This window comes from Odocoileus virginianus, chromosome 5 (assembly GCF_023699985.2).
Source record: "Odocoileus virginianus isolate 20LAN1187 ecotype Illinois chromosome 5, Ovbor_1.2, whole genome shotgun sequence".
Taxonomy (NCBI): domain Eukaryota; kingdom Metazoa; phylum Chordata; class Mammalia; order Artiodactyla; family Cervidae; genus Odocoileus; species Odocoileus virginianus.
In genome coordinates this window covers 7,164,638-7,183,453 of record NC_069678.1, presented here as the reverse complement: position 1 = coordinate 7,183,453, position 18,816 = coordinate 7,164,638, and the positions used below count along the sequence as shown (strand labels likewise).

At 37.7% G+C, this 18,816-nt stretch overlaps 1 protein-coding gene across 3 annotated transcripts in view; it reads right to left on the bottom strand.

Moving 5' to 3' along the window:
* VPS45 (vacuolar protein sorting 45 homolog) overlaps nucleotides 1-18,816 on the bottom strand; it is a 66,650-nt gene that overhangs the window by 26,672 nt on the left and 21,162 nt on the right. Inside the window, exons 11-14 of one of the 3 annotated variants that reach the window (XM_070467280.1) lie at nucleotides 14,680-14,838; nucleotides 14,186-14,293; nucleotides 13,026-13,147; nucleotides 8,481-12,911 (exon numbers count right to left, since the gene is read on the bottom strand). In XM_070467280.1, coding sequence (XP_070323381.1) covers nucleotides 12,770-12,911; nucleotides 13,026-13,147; nucleotides 14,186-14,293; nucleotides 14,680-14,838 — 531 coding nt within the window. In that variant the 3' untranslated portion in view covers nucleotides 8,481-12,769. Of the gene's footprint in view, nucleotides 1-8,480; nucleotides 12,912-13,025; nucleotides 13,148-14,185; nucleotides 14,294-14,679; nucleotides 14,839-18,816 lie in introns of those variants that run through there. The other 2 variants (XM_070467279.1, XM_070467281.1) reach the window with 2 other exon arrangements.

Below are 18,816 nucleotides of genomic sequence, written 5' to 3'. Positions count from 1 at the left end.
GGAACTAGAAACATTTAGTATTTTGAGTGCAAAAAAAAAAAAAAAAATGGGACACATAAATTAAATCTAGAATCCTACCTTTTCTTAAAATTTTTATTTCTCAATCCTTTGACAAACCAAGAAAAATAAACCATGGAAACAAAGAAAGAACTTGTGGGTATAGTTTTGATATTGGACATTCTGACACATCATCTCAGTCACTAGCCTCATTTAGGTCATACTGTGTTGTTTCACTGTTTCAATTGTTATCAAAATGGCTTCATAACAAAAGTGAGTAGTCCTCCTATTAGGTCCTTCTGTAGATATTAACAAGAAGATCACATTATTTTCAAAATTGTCAAAGTCTGCTCTTTTCTCATGTCATCAGGAGAAGATAAAATTACTTAATCTTAGTAGGCAAGTAACTTTGTTAAATCACTTACTGGACATTACTTAAAATTACATCAAGTAGAAGCATCCATTTTGGAGATTACAGCACAAAATTAAATAGAAACAGCTTTAGTCAAAGGATGTGCATGCTTACGTATAAATCATGAAAAAAAGCTCCCCAAAGCCCCAACAATCCTACATTGGCCTTTCTGTTTGTCTCTCTGTCTTATTCTAAAACATCTTGAAGGAATCACTAACCAAGAGAGTATTTGTTCTTGTGGGACTTCATGAAAACAGAATCAGAAATTGTGGCTATTTAAAAACGTTCGGGTGCAGCCACTATGGAAAACAGTAGGGAGGTTCCTCAAAAAACTAAAAATAGTGTTGCCATATGATACAGCAACCCCACTCCTGGGCAAATATCCAGACAAAACTATAACTCAAAAATATTCATGCACCCGTATGTTCATAGCAGCACTATTCACAATAGCCAAAACATGGGAACAATCTAAATGTTCACTGACAGATGAATGGATAAAGAAGATGTGATACATAAATACAATGGAATACTATTCAACCATAAAAATGAATGAAATAAAGCCATTTGCAGCAACATGGATGGACCCAGAAATTATCATTCTAAGTGAAGTAAGTTAGAAAATATGACACAAACGAACTTATTTATGAAATAGAAACAGACTCACTGTAATAGAGAACAGACTTGTGGTTGCCAAAGGGAAGGGGAAATGCAAGAGGGATGGACTGGGAGTTTGGGGTTAGTAGATGTATTACATATAGAATGGATAAACAAAGTCCTACTGTTTAACACAAGGAAATACATTCGGTATCCTGCAATAAACCATAGTGAAAAAGAATATAAAAATGGAAGTATATATGTGTATAACTGAATCACTTGCTGCACAGCAGTAATTAACACAACATGGTGAATCAACTACACTTCAATTAAAAAACAAAACAAAACAAAAAAATATTCGGAGACTTCCCCAGTGGTGCAGTGGATAGGAATCTGCCTGCCAATGCAGTGGACACAGGTTCGACCCCTGGTGCAGGGTGATCCTACATGCCGCAGAGCAACTGAGTCTGTGCACCACAACTACTGAGCTTGTGCCCTAGAGCCCAGAAGCCACAGCTACTGAGCCCACATGCGGCAATTACTGAAGCCCGCGCACCTAGAGCCTGTGCTCCGAAATAAGAGCAGCCACCTCAATGAGAAGCCTAAGCATTGCAACTAGAGAATAGCTGCTGCTCACTGAACGGAGAGAAAAAGCCTAGGCAGCAAGGAAGACTCAGCACAGCCAAAAGTAAAATAAAGAAAAAAAAAATTAAAAATAAATTCAGATAATCTCTGAGCTTCAGAGATAACCAATGAAGACTCCCAATGATGAATGGATAGTTATTCTGCAGTTGATTCAGCAGAGTCAATTATGACATTTCTATGTGAACTTGGGACTTAAAACTATCCCTTTCAAATGTTACTTTTTAAGCCAAAATAAGCTTCATTCAAATCTACCCACTGGAAAAAATGTGCTTAGCACCACAATGCTTTATGTGTTATATATTATGTGCTATATATTCTACAATCATTTTTTTAAATTTTAAAATATACTGTTTTGGTGAATTCCCTGGTGGTCTGGTGGCTAGGACTCTTGTGCTTCTACTGCAGATGGCCCTGATTTATTTTGGGTAGGGGAACTAAGTCCCCACAAGCTGTGTGGCATGGCCAAAATAAAATAAAATATCTGGCTTTGACTAGATAAATGTTTGCATATGGTATAACACAAAAAAGGGTATATTATAAAAAAAAAAGAAAAAAAAAAGCTTTCTTCAGATCGCCTCAGTCCTCTTGCACCCCAGTTTCTTCCTAGAGGCAAACACTTACTCATTTCTTATGTATATCCTTTCAGAGATACTATGTGTATAAATTTGTGTATATACATGTATTCACAAATTTACATATTTTTATTATAAGACACATGCGTATATATGTATATATTTAATATGTATTTTATACACAGTTTATAAACTGCCTTTTATATATAGCCGTGTGGACATATTGTGCATTTTACATTTTGGTAGTTATCTCCAAGGTGCTCCACTGATGTCATTCTACCAGCAATTCAGGAAAGTGCCTACTTGCCATATCCTGTGAGTACTGTGTGTTACTGAGGCTTCTGGTCCTTTTAAATTAAGTTGGTCACTTGGTCTTCCTCAAAATACTTTCTTTACTTGGTTTCCAGGACATCATATTGTTTTGGTTTTCTTCCTGCTTTGTTGGTTTACATTTTTCAGTGTCTCATGATGGTCTCATCTCACCTCCTTGACCTCTTAATGGTAGAATGTCCAGAACCCAGTCACTGGGCCTCCTTTCTTCTTGATCTACACTTACTCCCTGGATCTGTCTAACGTAGTAGCCACTAGCCACATATGGCTATTTAAATTTAAATGAATTAAAATAAAATTTAAAATGCAGTTCTTCAGTGTAACTAGCTTTATTTCAGTGCTCAACAGTCATATGTAGCTAGTAGCCTACTTATTAGATAGCATGGGTATACAGTACATTTCCATCATCGTAGAAAGTTCTATTGAACTGCACTTCCCTGGGTGACTGCACTCAGTTTTGTGGTTTAGAATACATTTATCTGCTGATGACTCCCAAATCTCTCTCTCTAACCCAGACCTCTCTCCGAAATGCTAGACGTAAGTATCTATGTGACATTTCTACTTGGCTGTTTAGTTTATATCTGAACTCAGCAAGTTCAAATCCCTAATCTCCTCCTCCAAGCTTGTTCCACATATAGCTCTCCCCATCTTAGCTGATGGCCAATCTATCTTTTCACTTGCTTAGGACAAAAACTTTAGAGTCATCCTAATTTCTCCTCTATGGTTGGTGTGAAGCATATAAGTTAGAGATATAACGAGAGGAGCCTGGAAAGTCACTGGAGCCTGGCTTGCTGCAGTCCATGGGGTCACGAAGAGTCAGACATGACTTAGGCACTGAACAACATAGTGAGAGGAAGAGAGGGAGAGTCTTGAATCTCAGAGGTCATGGGGGGATCACCGAAGGGCTGTAACAGGTTACCATGGTCAGATTTGCCTTTTTGAATGATAATTTTGGCAGCTATGTGAGAATGAATTGGTGGCTGCTGGTGGGAAAATTTGGGGAACAAAAGGCTACTCTTAAAACTTGTGGGAAGATGTGATAAAAATTGGAAATAAGAAATACCAGAAGTGGAGGGGAAGGACTGGATATAGAAGATACAAAAAATGTAGACTCTAAAAAAAAAAAAATGTAGACTCTTCAGTATTTGATCAATGATTAAATGTGAAAGATGAGGATAAAAGAAGAATCCATGGTAACTTTAAGAATTCCAGCTTTGGTGACTAGCTATAGTAGTTTAAGTTTGAGAACAAAGAAAGCAAGACTGACTGACTTAAAGGAAGACAAAAAGATGCTATCTTTTAGATACCTGTGGAACATCCTAGTGGAGTTGTCCACCAGATATCTGGACATTGAGACCTGGTGATTTCCATGAATATAAGTGGCAACTGAAGCCATGGGGATAGATGAATTCTACCTAGGAAGATCAAGAAGAATGAGAAGAGAACCAAAAGACAGAGTTGGGAGTGGATTCTTTAAGATTTACAGGAAAAGCAAGAAGAGTAGCTAGCAAAGGCAGCTGAGGAGGAGACTGTCGGAAAGGTAGGAGAAGCAGAGGGGAGAGGCCAAGAGATGAGTTTCAAGAAGCACAGAATGGCTAAGTGAGGACTGAAAGAGACCACGGTGTATATTCTTGCAACGCGACTTTTCAAGAAATGTTTCAGTGTATTAGAGTGAAGCAAGAAGCCAGGGTATACGGACTGAAGAAGTGAGGAGTGGAGGCAGTAACTTTATCCAAGAAGCCTGACTGAGAAGGGAAGATAGGTTAGAAGAGAACCCTGACTCAAGGGCTTTAAACTTATTACTTAACAGGAGAAACCTGAGTAAGTGTGGAGCCTGCAGGAAAGTAATCAGAGGAAGACAAGCTGAAAATACAGAGGAAGGAGGGAGAGGGAGAGAAAGAGAAAGGAGAGACAATGCAAATAATTACAGAGAAAGGCTTCAGAAGTGATAGTGGGAGTCTAAAACTAGTGATAGCAAAGAGGTTAGTTCTAAATAAGGAAAAGAGGATGTATTTCCTTTAGAATGAAGGAAGATGATAAAGGTAGATACGTCTAACTAATCCTATAAACATGGGGCTAGACACTGAGGGAGCTAATGTCTGACACATGCAATTTTTTTCACTGTGAAACAGAAACACTTGTGTGGGTTAGGTGACTTGGAGATTATGGCAAACATTCTAAACTGATGTGGTGAATAAGACAGAGAGGGTTCTCTTCTCTCTTTATGTATCTAAGGATACATAAGTCTGATTGAGTACCACTGAAGGCCCAAGTGAGGTGAGAAACAATGAATTTGTAGTGGCCCTAATATATAATTTGTATGATCTCCTCTAGTAGTACAGAGAAGTAGATATGAGCCTTAAGGTTGTTACTAATCCAGCAGGAATCTGGTGCTTTAGGCTACACACCAGATTATTTTATAAACTTCCTATAAATTTATAAAATCCTTTATAAACTTATAGGAAAGCATCATCACTGTCTACGAATGACTAAAATTTTCTACACTATCAAGGTTTTTTCCTACACATCTTTGCTTCCAGTTACTGGCCAGCTATTTCTTGTGGAAAAGGTAATTTGCTTAAGAAGAGTTATATAACGGTGATAGTAATATTTTTCTGCAAATATAATGATCTCTCAATTATTCGGGGACTGAATATTCAGGCAAAATGCAGGTTCTTTGTCTTTTCTTACATCTGATATGTGTTGTTTCAACTCTTACTAATATTTCTACAGAAGTATTTCTCTTAGAAATACTAATATCTCTAAGATTTCTACGAACATCTAAAACTCAAGTTCTGCTCTTGTCAGGATCTTTAGGGGTTTATTTCATGAGAAAGGGATCAAATAAACTACAATTGGTTGTAACTTTAAAAACTGATAGGAGTCCCCACAACTTTTACCATAGTATTACCCTCATGAATAATCACTAAATTTCTAAGGATATACGTTTTTAATTCTTCCTAATATATTGGTTCTAAAGGTACCAGTTGATTCTGAGATAATAATGGCTTCTCAAGTGCAGTCTCAACTGGTTTAATATTCATTAAAAGAGAGTTCTGTGTGGGAGAAGGCAAGGGTGGGATGTTTTGAGAGAACAGCATTGAAGCATGTATCTTATCAAGGGTGAAACAGATCACCAGCCCAGATTGGATGCATGAGACAAGTGCTTGGGGCTGGTGCACTGGGAAGACCCAGAGGGATGGGGTGGGGAGGGAGGTGGGAGGGGGGATCGGGATGGGGAATACATGTAAATCCATGGCTGTCAATGTATGGCAAAAACCACTACAATATTGTAAAGTAATTAGCCTCCAACTAATAAAAATAAATGAAAAAAAAAAAAAAAGATGAGTTCTGTGGGGAAAAAAATCGAATGTTGTAAGAATGTGCCATCAAGAAGACAAGAAGACACTCTACCAGTAGTTTGGTCTATGCAGGTCTACCAATAGGTCTAACTATCTAGGATTAGCCTACGTATTTAGAAAATAAAAGGAGAAAAAAGTATAGGCAGTTACAGTATTCAGAAATAATAAAATCCTCAAAACTGAAATGATTTTTTGCCAGAAAAGTGAGTATTTTTTACAGTAACATTCCATAATCAGTGCTCTTTACACTAAGGGATGAATCCAGCCTGAGACCCATCTTGCAGCTTATTTTCAATAAACACTCATGAATTACACAGATTACTTCATTCAGAATAAGGGAAGTAGGTTTCTCTCTTACAGGGGTACACACGACTGATGAGAGGAACTAGACAGTAACACTTTTGTTTTGAGCTCCTGGTCTGATATGTATGTGTGCATGCTTAGTCATGTCCAACTCTTTGTGACACCGTGGACTGTAACCCACCAGGCTCCTCTGTTCATGGGATTCTCCAGGCAAGAACACTGGAGTGGGTTCTATTTCCTCCTCCAGGGGATCGTCTCGCCCCAGGGATCGAACCTGAGTCCCCTGTGCCACCTGCGCTGGCGGACAGATTCTTTACCGTATGAGCCGCCTGGAGAGTCCCTTGGTCTGATAAGTCAATTTAAAAAGCAGCTGAGAGAATAACAAGGCTCATCCTGGGACATGACGTTGCTTTTCCATAGCTGCCCTCTGCTGATCACCGGCTTCTAGAGTACATCTCTTCTTTTTTTTTTAAGAGTACATCTCTTTCTTATGGAAAAGAAAGGCAAGAACTGGGAAGGAATAAATTCAAGTGGGTTTCTAACACAGCCAGAGAATACTATCCTTCAGTCTGATAATTTCAGGGTGCCAGAGTATTTTTGTATTGCTGGAGAGGGAAGAAAATGTCATTGGTGGGGTTAACTGTGAGTTTAGGTTGTATCAATGTAAGGACAGACTTACATACAGGGATAGGCTCATAGAGCTTGACTCAGTTGTGTATCTAACAAAGATGATTATGTCACATTTGGTTATGAAAATATTAATAAGTGTTTTCCTGTGCTTCCTACTACTTAGGCTGGCTTAAGGAGGAACATCGGCGGAAAAAAAAAATAAAAAAACGAAAAATCCCTGACACTTTTCCATTTAATTCCTTTCTCTGGTGAATTTTAAAAGTAGATGTTCTGAGGAGGCCCACAGTAAAACATTTTTATATAATGGCTAAAGGTAAATGGAATACACAGGTTCAATTCTTTGTACACATCTTCCTGTGCTCTGTAATTCACCATAGCAACCGAAAGCATTAATTAATGCAGACAGCAAACATTAGAAAACATTGGTCTGTTCATGCCGTATATAGATATACAGGGACACCCTGAGAACCAACCAATTTATATCCTATTCCCAGGTGGTTCAGTGGTAAAGAATCTGCCTCCCAAGCAGGAGACGTGGGTTTGATCCCTGTGTTGGGAAGTTCCCCTGGAGAAGCAACCCACTCCAGTATTCCTGCCTGGGAAATCCCAGGACAGAGTAGCCTGGCAGGCTACAGTCTATGGGGATGCAAAAGAGTTGGACTAAACGACAACAAATTTTATTAGAAGATAAACAAAAACATTTTCACATACAGTATTTCTGGAAATCATTAACTATTAAGCAGAAAAACTTAAAACTTTTAAGAGGCAATATTTTACCTATTTTGTGTGCTGTTATGGCTAAAATTCAAATTTTTGAATTAGTACTTACAGATGGTTAAAGATCATATGAGCACTGATTGTAGCAGAAAAGGCCAATGAGAAAGGACTGCTGCTTCCATAGAAACAAAAGCAAGATTCTACTCAGTTGGTATAAATGTGAACGAGTAATTCCTTTTTGAATTCTACTAAATTTGGAATGCATGACCAGATAGCTTCATTTTCTCATCATATGTTTAAGTTGCTTGTTTTTATCAGGGATAAAAAGCAATTCTGGAGCAAGAAAAAAAATTTAGCCTCAATAAGATATGTGAAAGTGCCATCTGCGGAGAAAGATCAAACCTAACTTGTGGATATAGCTACACTGCCAAACAGGTGAACCACTAACTTAGCTAAGGGCTAAAACATTTCTACAATTGTTCCTGGTTTTGCAAAGTTGTGTTCTTGCCAGATCTCCTTTGACATCTTCTACTATTACAGTAACAACAAAACCAAGAAGTTCTATCATGATGAGACTTAACCATAAAGATGACTCTAATCAATGACTGCTTTAAATGTGATGATCTAGGGTGAAGACAGTGACTAGAGCTTAGGGTGGGGCTAAGTGAACACAGAGTCAAAAGACTGTACAGGCAAACTGCAAAGCTTGGAATTTTCTGGTAATATTAATCAAATTTATTCTTTAGTTTAAATTTCCCAACTGTAAGTCTTGTCATGTCAACCACTACAGAAGGCTACATAAGAAATCTGACAAATCTATTGAACATCTAAATGTAAAGCACTGTGTTAAACATTGTGAAGAATCCAAATATTAATAAAACATAGTTCTTACTTCAAGATTAAGTACTTCATACCTAGTGGGAAAGATAGATGTGTATATAACTACTGTCTTTTTTTTTTTTTCAACTACTGTCAATATCCAGAGGTAACCATTATTAAAAATTTCTTATTTATTCTCTCAGATACATTTACTGTATACATAACCATACGTGTGCTTGAATATATATATATGTGAGTGAGTGAAAGTCACTCAGTCGTGTCCAACTCCTTGTGACTCCATGGACTGCACAGTCCATGGAATTCTCCAGGCCAGAATACTGGAGTGGGTAGCCTTTCCCTTCTCCAGGGGATCTTCCCAACCCAGGGATTGAACCCAGGTCTCCCGTATTGCAGGCAGATTCTTTACCAGCTGAGCCACAAGAGAAGCCCGCACAGATATATAAACATATGTACAGTCAAGCTCAGACTTATTTATATACACCTATGTACACAATCACATTTGTGCTAATATACAGTTTTACACAAAAGGGGTATTATAGCATCTTGATTTTCTATCTAATATATCTTAGAAAGTTTCTGGTATCATGCCATGAAGAGTTATGCCATTTCTTAAGAAGAATGCACAGTAATATACTATAATCTAGGTAGCTAGTTCTCCATTGAAAAATATTTACCTTGTTTCTGGATGTTTTCTTTTTTTTTTTCCACCACTACAAATGATGTTTTGGTAAATATCCTTGTGTACATGTCTTTGTGTACTTGTGTGAGTATATCTATATGGCAAATTTTAAAAAGTATATTGTTTAGTAGGTCGTTTCAAGTCCTCTGCGGTCTTCTTTCTGTTAAGAACAGGGCCAGGAGGTGGGAGAGGTATCTTCTGTGCCTCCTACCACAGCTTCATAACCAATTTTTTGACTTCTTCACAATTTTCATTGTCTCAGAAGCTCAGGACATAGTTGCACTGTTTTCTCTTGACCTCCTTTCCTGGTCACTCTCTTATTCCCTGAAGACTTTAACTCTGGTTTACTGTCCTCCTTTTCATTCTTGCTCCTTTCAAGATTTTCAGTGACTTTAACATCATCTCACATCCCAGTCTCCTCACCCATACTGATTTGTTCTTCCATCCCTCACAGCCACCAACACCCATGATTATAACATGAATGTTTTCATTACAAGTATCTGCAATACAAAAGGGCTTCCCTGGTGGCTCAGCTGGTAAAGAATCAGCCTACAATGTGGGACACCTGGGTTTGATCCCTGGGTTGGGAAGATCCCCTCGAGAAGGGAACGGCTACCCACTCCATCTTGAATTCAAGGCTTCTTTCTCTAATAACCAGTCCCTCAATTTTCAACTCACTTATGCCAATATCTCTACTAAGAAATAATTCCTTGACCTCATCAGTACCTCCAATTCATTCAACAATACTTTTTTCACTATCCAATACCTTCCTTTTTTTCATTTCCCCAAATCCTGGCTGAACCTAGCTATCAGCCTTCTCTTTATTTACTCTAATGCAGCTAAAAGCTGCTAGAGAAAAACCACACAACTAAGCGCATGGGCTGTATTTTAAACTAACACCACAAAACTCCAATGGGCACTCAGCCCTGCTTAGAAGTTTTACTTACATTTCCCAAATAAATTTGATTCCAAGCCTAAAAATAACATTTTCACAATGTTTTTTCTTTTTATCTTGTACCTCACTTAATAGCTTGATGTTATATTTTACTGAAAAAATAGAAGTAATCAGACAAGATGGTTTCCATGTTCTCACCATCAAAGCTATTACAGTGAAAGAAATACCTCTGCTCCTATCAAAATCTCCTCTGCTGGTGTTCTAGCTCCCTCAGACTTCACTTCTGCAACTCTTCCCCTTTCTCTTCTGCATTACCTATTTCTCTTTCTTTAGGATAATTCTCATCAGATTATAAGTATGCTCCAGAATTTCTCTTTCCCCCAAGCCCAGTCTCTTCTAACTACGATCCCATTTTCTGACCCCCTTCATGTAAAACTTCTTAAAAAGTGTTACATACATGTATCTGTTATCTCCATCTTATTTCTTGTAACCCTAATTTGGCTTCCAAACTCACTGAAACTGGGGAATAAAGTCATCAAAGACCTTCATATTGCCAAATCTGATGGATTTTTCACTGTCCTCAACTTTTTATGTCTCAGAAGACTAGTCTTTAGGTAACCACTCACTCCTTGATCTTTATGACATCAAGCTTTTCTGGTTTTCCTCCTGTCTGTCTGTCTCTTCTTCAGTCTCCATTGCTGACTCCATATTCTCTATTCAGTGCTTAGTCCTGGACTCTTTCTTTTCCCCTTCTATGCTCTCTCCCTGAGTGATCTAGTCTAATCCCATAGCTTTAAGTCACCAAAATCTTGTTGACTTCCAATTTAGCATTGAACATTTCCAATTATCTAAGAGACATCTGCACTTTAACAATAAAACTCTTGATTTCCTTCTAAAACCTGAGAATTATTCTTGACTTCTCTCTTACCCTTGTCCCATTACTCTACTCCCATTAAGTAAGTCTATTGATTGTACCTTCGCTCCCAGGCTCCTTATCCAAAGCATCTTCATTTCCTACCTGGACTACTGCAGCCACCTCCTAAGTAGTCTTTCTGCTTCTAACTTTGCCTTCAATAATCCATTCTCCCCACAAGCTGATCTTTTAATACATGATTCAGTTTATGTCATTTGAATGTTTAAAGCTCTTTAGTGGCTTTCTATGCCACTAAAAATAAGAACAAAAAACAAAAAACAAAATCTTTGCCAGGGGCTATAAGACCCCATGTGATCCAGCCCTACTTATCTTCTCAACTTATTTCCTCCTTACTTGCTATGCTCCAACTGCACTGGACTTCTTTCTGTTCCATGAACTTGCCAAGTTTTCTTTCCTCAAGGACTTTGTTCTAGTATACCCTCTGCTTATGATGCTTTTCTTCCTCATTATTATGTGACAGTAATTCAAAATTCATCTTCAATATCACTTCTTTAGAGAGGTTCTCTCCATCTAAAGTAGCCCTCCCCACGTCGACAAAATACTCTGTAGCTTATTATCCTATTTATTTCCTGAATAGCAGTTATCTCATTCAAATTATATTTTTTATTTGTTTACTAGTTTGCTGTCTGTCTCCTTCATGTAAGTTAAGGCAGGTACTTTGCCTTTCCTTTCACTTCTACTTCCCCAGCATCATAAATAGTTCGTGACTTATAGAAAGCATTCAAATATTTGTTATAAAAAAAGGATGAAGCAATTGAATTATTAATATATATTTAGGTAATAGTGACAAATGCTTTAACAAATGCTGACAACTGATAAATTGTGCATTTTGCTGGAAGAGCATCATTTTGAAATTTATTTGGAAATGAATTCCCCAAATTAGAAAGGTTTGCTGTCATGAACTAATCATCCACTCTTCTGGTGATCTATTATATCCCTTTAGCCAATTTCTTGTCCAATAATTCTTATATGAAATTCATAAGAAAATCAATATTTTTACTTTTATCATGTTAATTAGAAAGCTATTTAATACAGTTATACTGTTTTTGAAAAAGCCTCTCAGGTGAATAGCTTTGGCCTGGCTTTTCTTTTTACCACTTTGCTGACATTTCTAAATTTTGATGCCAAATAAGTGTACTGTCTGAATTTAACCCCAGATGTTCTGCTTCTCAACCTTGGAGTTTTAAAAAGAATTTTTTTCTGTTCTGTTACCAGACTACAGTTTTTTTTTTAAGAAAAAAAAGTGAAAAAATATATTTTTATCATACAAGAGTAATTTATGTACCTCAAAACATTTTTCTCCTTTTGGAAATTTATTACATTTATAAAACACTATTCTTCCAAGGCCTTAGATTACAATTAGCTGAAATAATAGAAGAATTATACCAATGGTAACAATTCTCAAATCAATGTATCTAATAGGATTCAGTTACATATATTAGGCTCTTTATAATATGTAGTCCCAATAAAAAAATACATAAATTTTTTTTGTATAGAATTTATAACTAGGTAGAATTTATGTATATTGAAAATTTCAGGCTGGCTTATGTAAGTTTATTCTGGACAAGTTTTGTTTTTATTAAAACTTAACAAACCACCGGATTAAAATTGCTTCCTTCGGTTAACATCTAAAAAGAAAACCATCCTTTCCTCCAGTGTGACAAAAGGCCTTTGTTAATTAGGTCTCAGTGTGTATATTGGCCACATTTGGCAAAGTCCAGTCCTCGCCAAAAATAGTAACAACCTGCTCTGGATGGCAATCGAGCAGCAAATCTATTTTCAGCTTTAATGCTTGAAACTCCAACTGCTAGATGCCATGGAACTAAACCTTAAATGGCATAAGTGAACTAGTCTGATACTTATGGACAGGACACAAGTATTTGGAGTGCTCCAAAACATCTGTTTCTGTATTCCAAAAGAAATAATACTTTAGGCTTGATAGAGGAATTTAAATCTAACTTTGACATATGTAAAACCAGAAGAATCTGAGAACTGAAACAACTGGGAAAGGAAGAGTAGAATGATAGAATCTTAGTTGTAGTCTCTTATAGTACCCTAAATTTCCTATTTTCTTAGTGTTTCTGATTTTTATTATTAATATCTTTGTTCTCTTACCTGTCTCTGAGTGTGCTGGGGCCTAGATAAGGATACAGGTTTTCTTTAAGCTTTCCTTTGATGAGATGGTCCAGGGTCTCATGTAAGAAAGGTTGATGCTGAGTATATACATTTTCTACTCCCTAAGACAGGGGGAAATGGTTCTTATGTCATTTTTTTTGAAAGGTGCAATGTAACTGTTAATGATACTCATATCAGAAAAGGACATGCAATAGAGATGGGATAAGAGTCAAGCAGGAATTTTAGGAGAATTTTAGTTAATTATTTTCATCAATAGAAATGTTCCAATCTTATGAAAATATTCTGTAATTTAAGGCTGGCTATTATAAAGGAATTTTTAAAATGCAACTACTTAAATTCCTTATCATTTCTTCACTGATTCATTCTTTTGAGAAAATATTATATGATAGGTAAATAAAAAGAAAAGGACTATGTAGCAAAAGAGACAAGACACACTCAGGAAAATGAAAAAATTTCAGGAAACATAAGACAGGCTAGTAGATTACAACTAACTTTTGGCCATATTAAGAAAATAGGTAGTTTTAAAAGATTTATAATTGCTTGCTTCATCTTTAATTTCTGTCACAGAAAAATTACCTGACAAACCTTAAATTATAAACAAATGGAATAAAATAGTTATGACTAACAAAACTGTCTGCCTTTTTATTCTTGGGTATTTCCTGGAAATATCTTACTATTCCCTTATTAGCTATTTGGGCCAATGCTGATGCTGTTCCAATACAGAAAGTATTTAAAAAAAAAAAAGTAAAGAAAAAGCATTCAAGAGACCATCTGCTTTAATTTCACTTAACTGCACGCATGCATGCTAAGTCGCTTCAGTCATGTCGGACTCTGCGACCCCATAGACTGTATCCCGCCAGGCTCCTCTTCCATGGAATTCTCCAGGCAACAGTACTGGAGTGGATTGCCATGCCCTCCTCCACAGGAGGATCCCAACCCAGGGATCAAACCCGCATCTCCTGTGTCTCCTGCATTGGCAGGCGGGTTCCTTACCACTAGCGCCACCTGGGAAGTCCCTCATTCAAGTGACATAGTACTAAATCAGCAGCAATCCTGAAGTTGCTCGGAAGATCACATTCATTCACTCTCAGGGTCAGGGGCTTCAACTGTTTCGCATTTAGGAAAGCATAGCGACATACCTTTAATCCTTTGAGGAACTGTTTGGTAATAGCCACAGCATCTTTGGGGCTGAAGAGGTCACTTCCTCTGACCCGTTTACCACCATATTCAATTACTGCAGACACAAGCTTTGTTTTAAAAAAAAGAAAAAAGAGAAAGAAACAACTTCTTACTGCTTGGGGAACAGGAAGAAAATAACTTTATTAAGGAAATGAAGACATGAGAGGACAGAAATAGGATCAAACCCAGTCTCCCACATTGCAGGTGGATTCTTTACCAGCTGAGCCACAAGGAAAGCCCAAGAATACTGAAGTGGGTAGCCTATTCCTTCTCCAGTGGATCTTCCTGACCCAGGAATTGAACCGGGGTCACCTGCATTGCAGGTGGATTCTTTACCAACCGAGCTACCAGGGAAGCCCGTAAAAACACTATGACTCATCATCTGTCGGAACTAAAAGGCTGTAACAATAGAGGTGGTTCCTGTTCGGTGGGATTCACATATAAATCTGGTTACCTTTCGATACTTCTCAGAAACACCTTTATTCCTAAGGTCCATCATCAATCCTGGTAGGCTATTGCTGCTGTGTCGCTCGTAATGAAGCGCATAAAGCATCACCAGGCGGGCAGCATCAAACTCTGTCACTCTGGGGTTCTGCAGGAGCCTCTTTACGTTCTGAAAAAACAGAGAACTGATATTTACCCTCCCTTCACTTGGGTGATGTATAATATCTTAGCTCTAAGAATTACTGAATGGTAGTGATACATCTGACTAAGATATGCATGACTAAGATCACTGGGCTTCCCAGGTGGCTCAGTGGGTAAAGAATCTGCCTGCAAAGCAGGAGACACAGGAGATGCAGGTTCGATCCCTGGGTTAGGAAGATCCCCTGGAGAAGGGCAGGGCAACCCACTCTAGTATTCTTGCATGGAGAATCACATGGACAGAGGAGCCTTTGGGCTACAGTCCATAGGGTCGCAAAGAGTTGGACACGACTGAAGTGACTGAGTACTCAAGATCACTACTAAGGCAACGTACAGGTCATAGGCTTAGCAACTGTTTCAGCGACAGAAAATTAAACGCCTTTTGCCTAAGATAAGAATTAAATAAGGACATAAATTCTCATTGTAATTGCTTAAGACAAATATGAATTTAACCATGGTTACTTCCTCTTTTCTTTCCTTTGACTGAGATCGTCCAGGGTCTTATGTAGGAGAGATTACAATTTCCTTGCCGAAATAAGGAATACATGTTATTCCCACCACTAGTTCTACTGCTTTGGTCAATACAGCACACAAGGGAACTTACCAGTCGACTTGGGAAACTACTGCCTTCTTTCAGTGTTAGTCACTGACCAGTGAAACGAAGACACGTTGGTAGGATTTTACATAGGAGAACGGGCTTAACTTCCAAGAAGCATCATATGTAACAGTATGTCTCAACATGGTTCACAGAGATATGAAAATGTAACAGCAGGGAATCTGTAAATTGAGCACTTATGATCTTAAGAGGGCAGGTACTGACAGCAAAGGAAAATAGACAAAATGATGTTTAGGTTTTATCAATTCTCCCATAAGGAGACTTCCCTACAGTATAGATTTATGTTTATTATGCAGCAGAACCAATTAATAAGAGCCAACAAATACTTTTGATCACTCTCGTAAGCACAAGGTACTATGCCAGGCATTGGAGGTGACACAGAGATGAGTTAGAGCCACTTTCTGGCCTCAGTGAGTTCACAGACAACGGGGTAAAGGAGGATAAAACAGTATAGCTCATTCTGCTATAAAATACATTTCTTAATGTGATTTAGCTCTACAAGATTGGTAAACATGGGAATAACACAGCAGGCATATTGGTTTGTATGTAATTTTTCAGCAAGGTAATATTTAGAAAAGGTCAGGGACAAGTTTCCTCTTTAAAGAACACGCTTCACCAATATGTTAAGAAAAAAGATGAAAATTCAACAGAAGTGTTTTTTGTAAGAAGTAACTGGCTTTGTAGCTTTAAGAACTGCTGCACCTTCCACAATGTTAAGCAACACGGGGAAAGGGAAAATGCAAATGAAAAGAATGCAAAGATGTTTATCTGTGTCAAAAAGAAAAACAAAACCACCAGCCAAAACTGACTGATATCCTCATATTGTACTTTTAATTTTGATGACACAAGTCTCTATGAGAAGCAGATATTTTTGAGGCCTTATCTGTTGAAAAAAAGCCACAAAGGATGGTCTGAGTGCATTTCTAAGTGTTAAGTGTTAGTCGCTGTCGTATCCAACTATTTGCGACCCCACGGACCGTAGCCCATCAGGCTCCTCTGTCCATGGAGTTCTCCAGGCAAGAAAACTGGAGTGGGTTCCCATTTCCTTCTCCAGGTGCAAATGCCAGTGGAAACTTAACTATGCTAGCATTTTAATTAGGATTGTTATTATTTTATTAGGGCTCTGCTTACAAAGTTATGTAGATTTTTCTTTCTTTTTTAGTTATATAAATTTCAAGTGATCTGCTTATAACCCTATTTTCCCATAACCCTTGTTTATTTTTAGTGCATGATTTTGCAGAATGTGAAGTATTCAGGAACACATATGTGGTATTATAACAGAAACATATGTATGCAAAAACCAAAAACTGAAAATCAGTGCAGTGGGGGAAAGGGAACACAAGGTAAAGAGACGTCCATCTAGTTACTGAGGAACCATAAAAGACTTCATTTCTACAAAAGGCCTCAAAAACTAAGCTTTGGAATTAGTTTGAGAGACTGAAAGAAATGCTATTAATAGGGGTATGGAAATCAGAGAAAGAAATGAGTTGAAAGACTAGTAAGAGTTTTGGAGGGCACTGGATTCTGAGGACATAACCACTAACATCTGTATAGTACTCTGCAACTTACAAGATGCTTTTAAATACATTATCTTTTTAGTACTTCATGACAACCATGTCTAATGTCTAAGAACTCTACTGTTCACACTAAAAAGAGGGACAATGATGAAATGCAGAGCCTCCTAGGTAGCTTTCAAGTAGAAAGTTCTCTCAGTAGGATTTCTACTGTTGCTTTTCTGGGTGAACATTTCACTACCATCATCCTTACAGGATCAAAAAGGAAGAAATTTCTCTTCTACAGATTTAAACCCTGTAATCACAAAACTTTCCTTACTTCTTTTCCCTTTTGTGGTAACTATTCCATAGAGCAGTGACTAAATACAGGCTATTTAGAATAGCCTGTTCACACATTCCAATAATTTCTATCATAATATGGAGAAATTTCAGGATACAAATTCCTTATCAAGTAAAAATAAACATTTCATAAGTATCTCAGTTACTTGGCTGAAGTTTAAAACATCCATCTGAGATCTCTGTTGTACATCTAAGCAAACCTGAGATACTCAAGTAACTATAAACCCACAAAAACCAGAATGGTGACAAAGCCTATTTGCAGTAATTAGTTTATACCCTTCCTATTTGCTCCCTTTCTAATTACCTCCCCTTCAATCTTGATTCCTGGCTCTGTTTCCCATTAATAAATCCTTCCCACTTCTATTCCTTGAAATGTGGTACTGGTTTTTAGAGTCTGTGGCTTGACGCTGAGCTCTTCCTCGATGGGAGGCCTTGTGATCTGATGGCCCAGATCTGGTCCAAGACTACTCTGCTTTCCCTTGAGCCCTGAGGACCCAACCCATGGCTCAGGTCAGTACTCCAGTTAAACTCGCCTAGTTCCTCATGAAAAGACACGTGGAGGTACAAGCTGAATTCTTCCTTCTTTCTCGGTTACATGAGTCCTTGAAGAAGCAGGGACTTTCTGTCTGCCTGGATTCCATGCTATTCTTTGACTTAATTTTGAACTACTTCCCTCATGGCTACTGGACTCAACGTGACTAACAGGGACATACATCATACAGAGATTCCAGGGTGTTAACCAGTAAGAGGAGAAAAAGCATCTGAGAGCCTTCAGTTACATAGGAGGTGTATGCTTCATGGAGGTGTTTATATGTTGAAAATATGGCTGAATTATATAATGACTTTTTGGTATCTTTTTTCTTATTAAATTTCCCATAACCTAGAGATAATCAAGAGAGAAAAGTATACTGTTACATAATAACAGCAGCTGAGTAAAGAGTGAAACAGAAAACTATTGTCCACTTAAGAAGATGGGATTCAAAAATTTTCCACTGAATCCTAACATTAGTGTAGGCCCAATGAAGGAATAGGAAAAGAAATGCAAAATCACTATCTGTGAAGGTCAAGTTTCAAAATGGAGCTAACATTCATTCAAAAAGACATTAACTAAAAAACAATTCTGATATTTAGAGATTCTTCTGTTATCTTGGGCTGACTACTTTTCTTCTACCAAAACTATGCTAAAGCAGCACAAGAAAAAAACATTTGTATTGACATACCTATGTTTTATGGAGAAGGAAATGGGAAACCGACTCCAGTATTCTCGCCTGAGAAATACCATGGACAGAGGAGCCTGGTGGGCTACAGTCCATGGGGTAGCAAAAGTGTTGGACATGACTTAGTGACTAAAAGATGACAATGACAACCTATATTTTAAACTATTGTACAAAACACAGTTGAAGTCTGCAACTGAAGATAATCCCCCCCCCCCTTTTTTTTTGGCTTTAATTTAACCTAAAGAACAGGCTCTGCCTGGAGA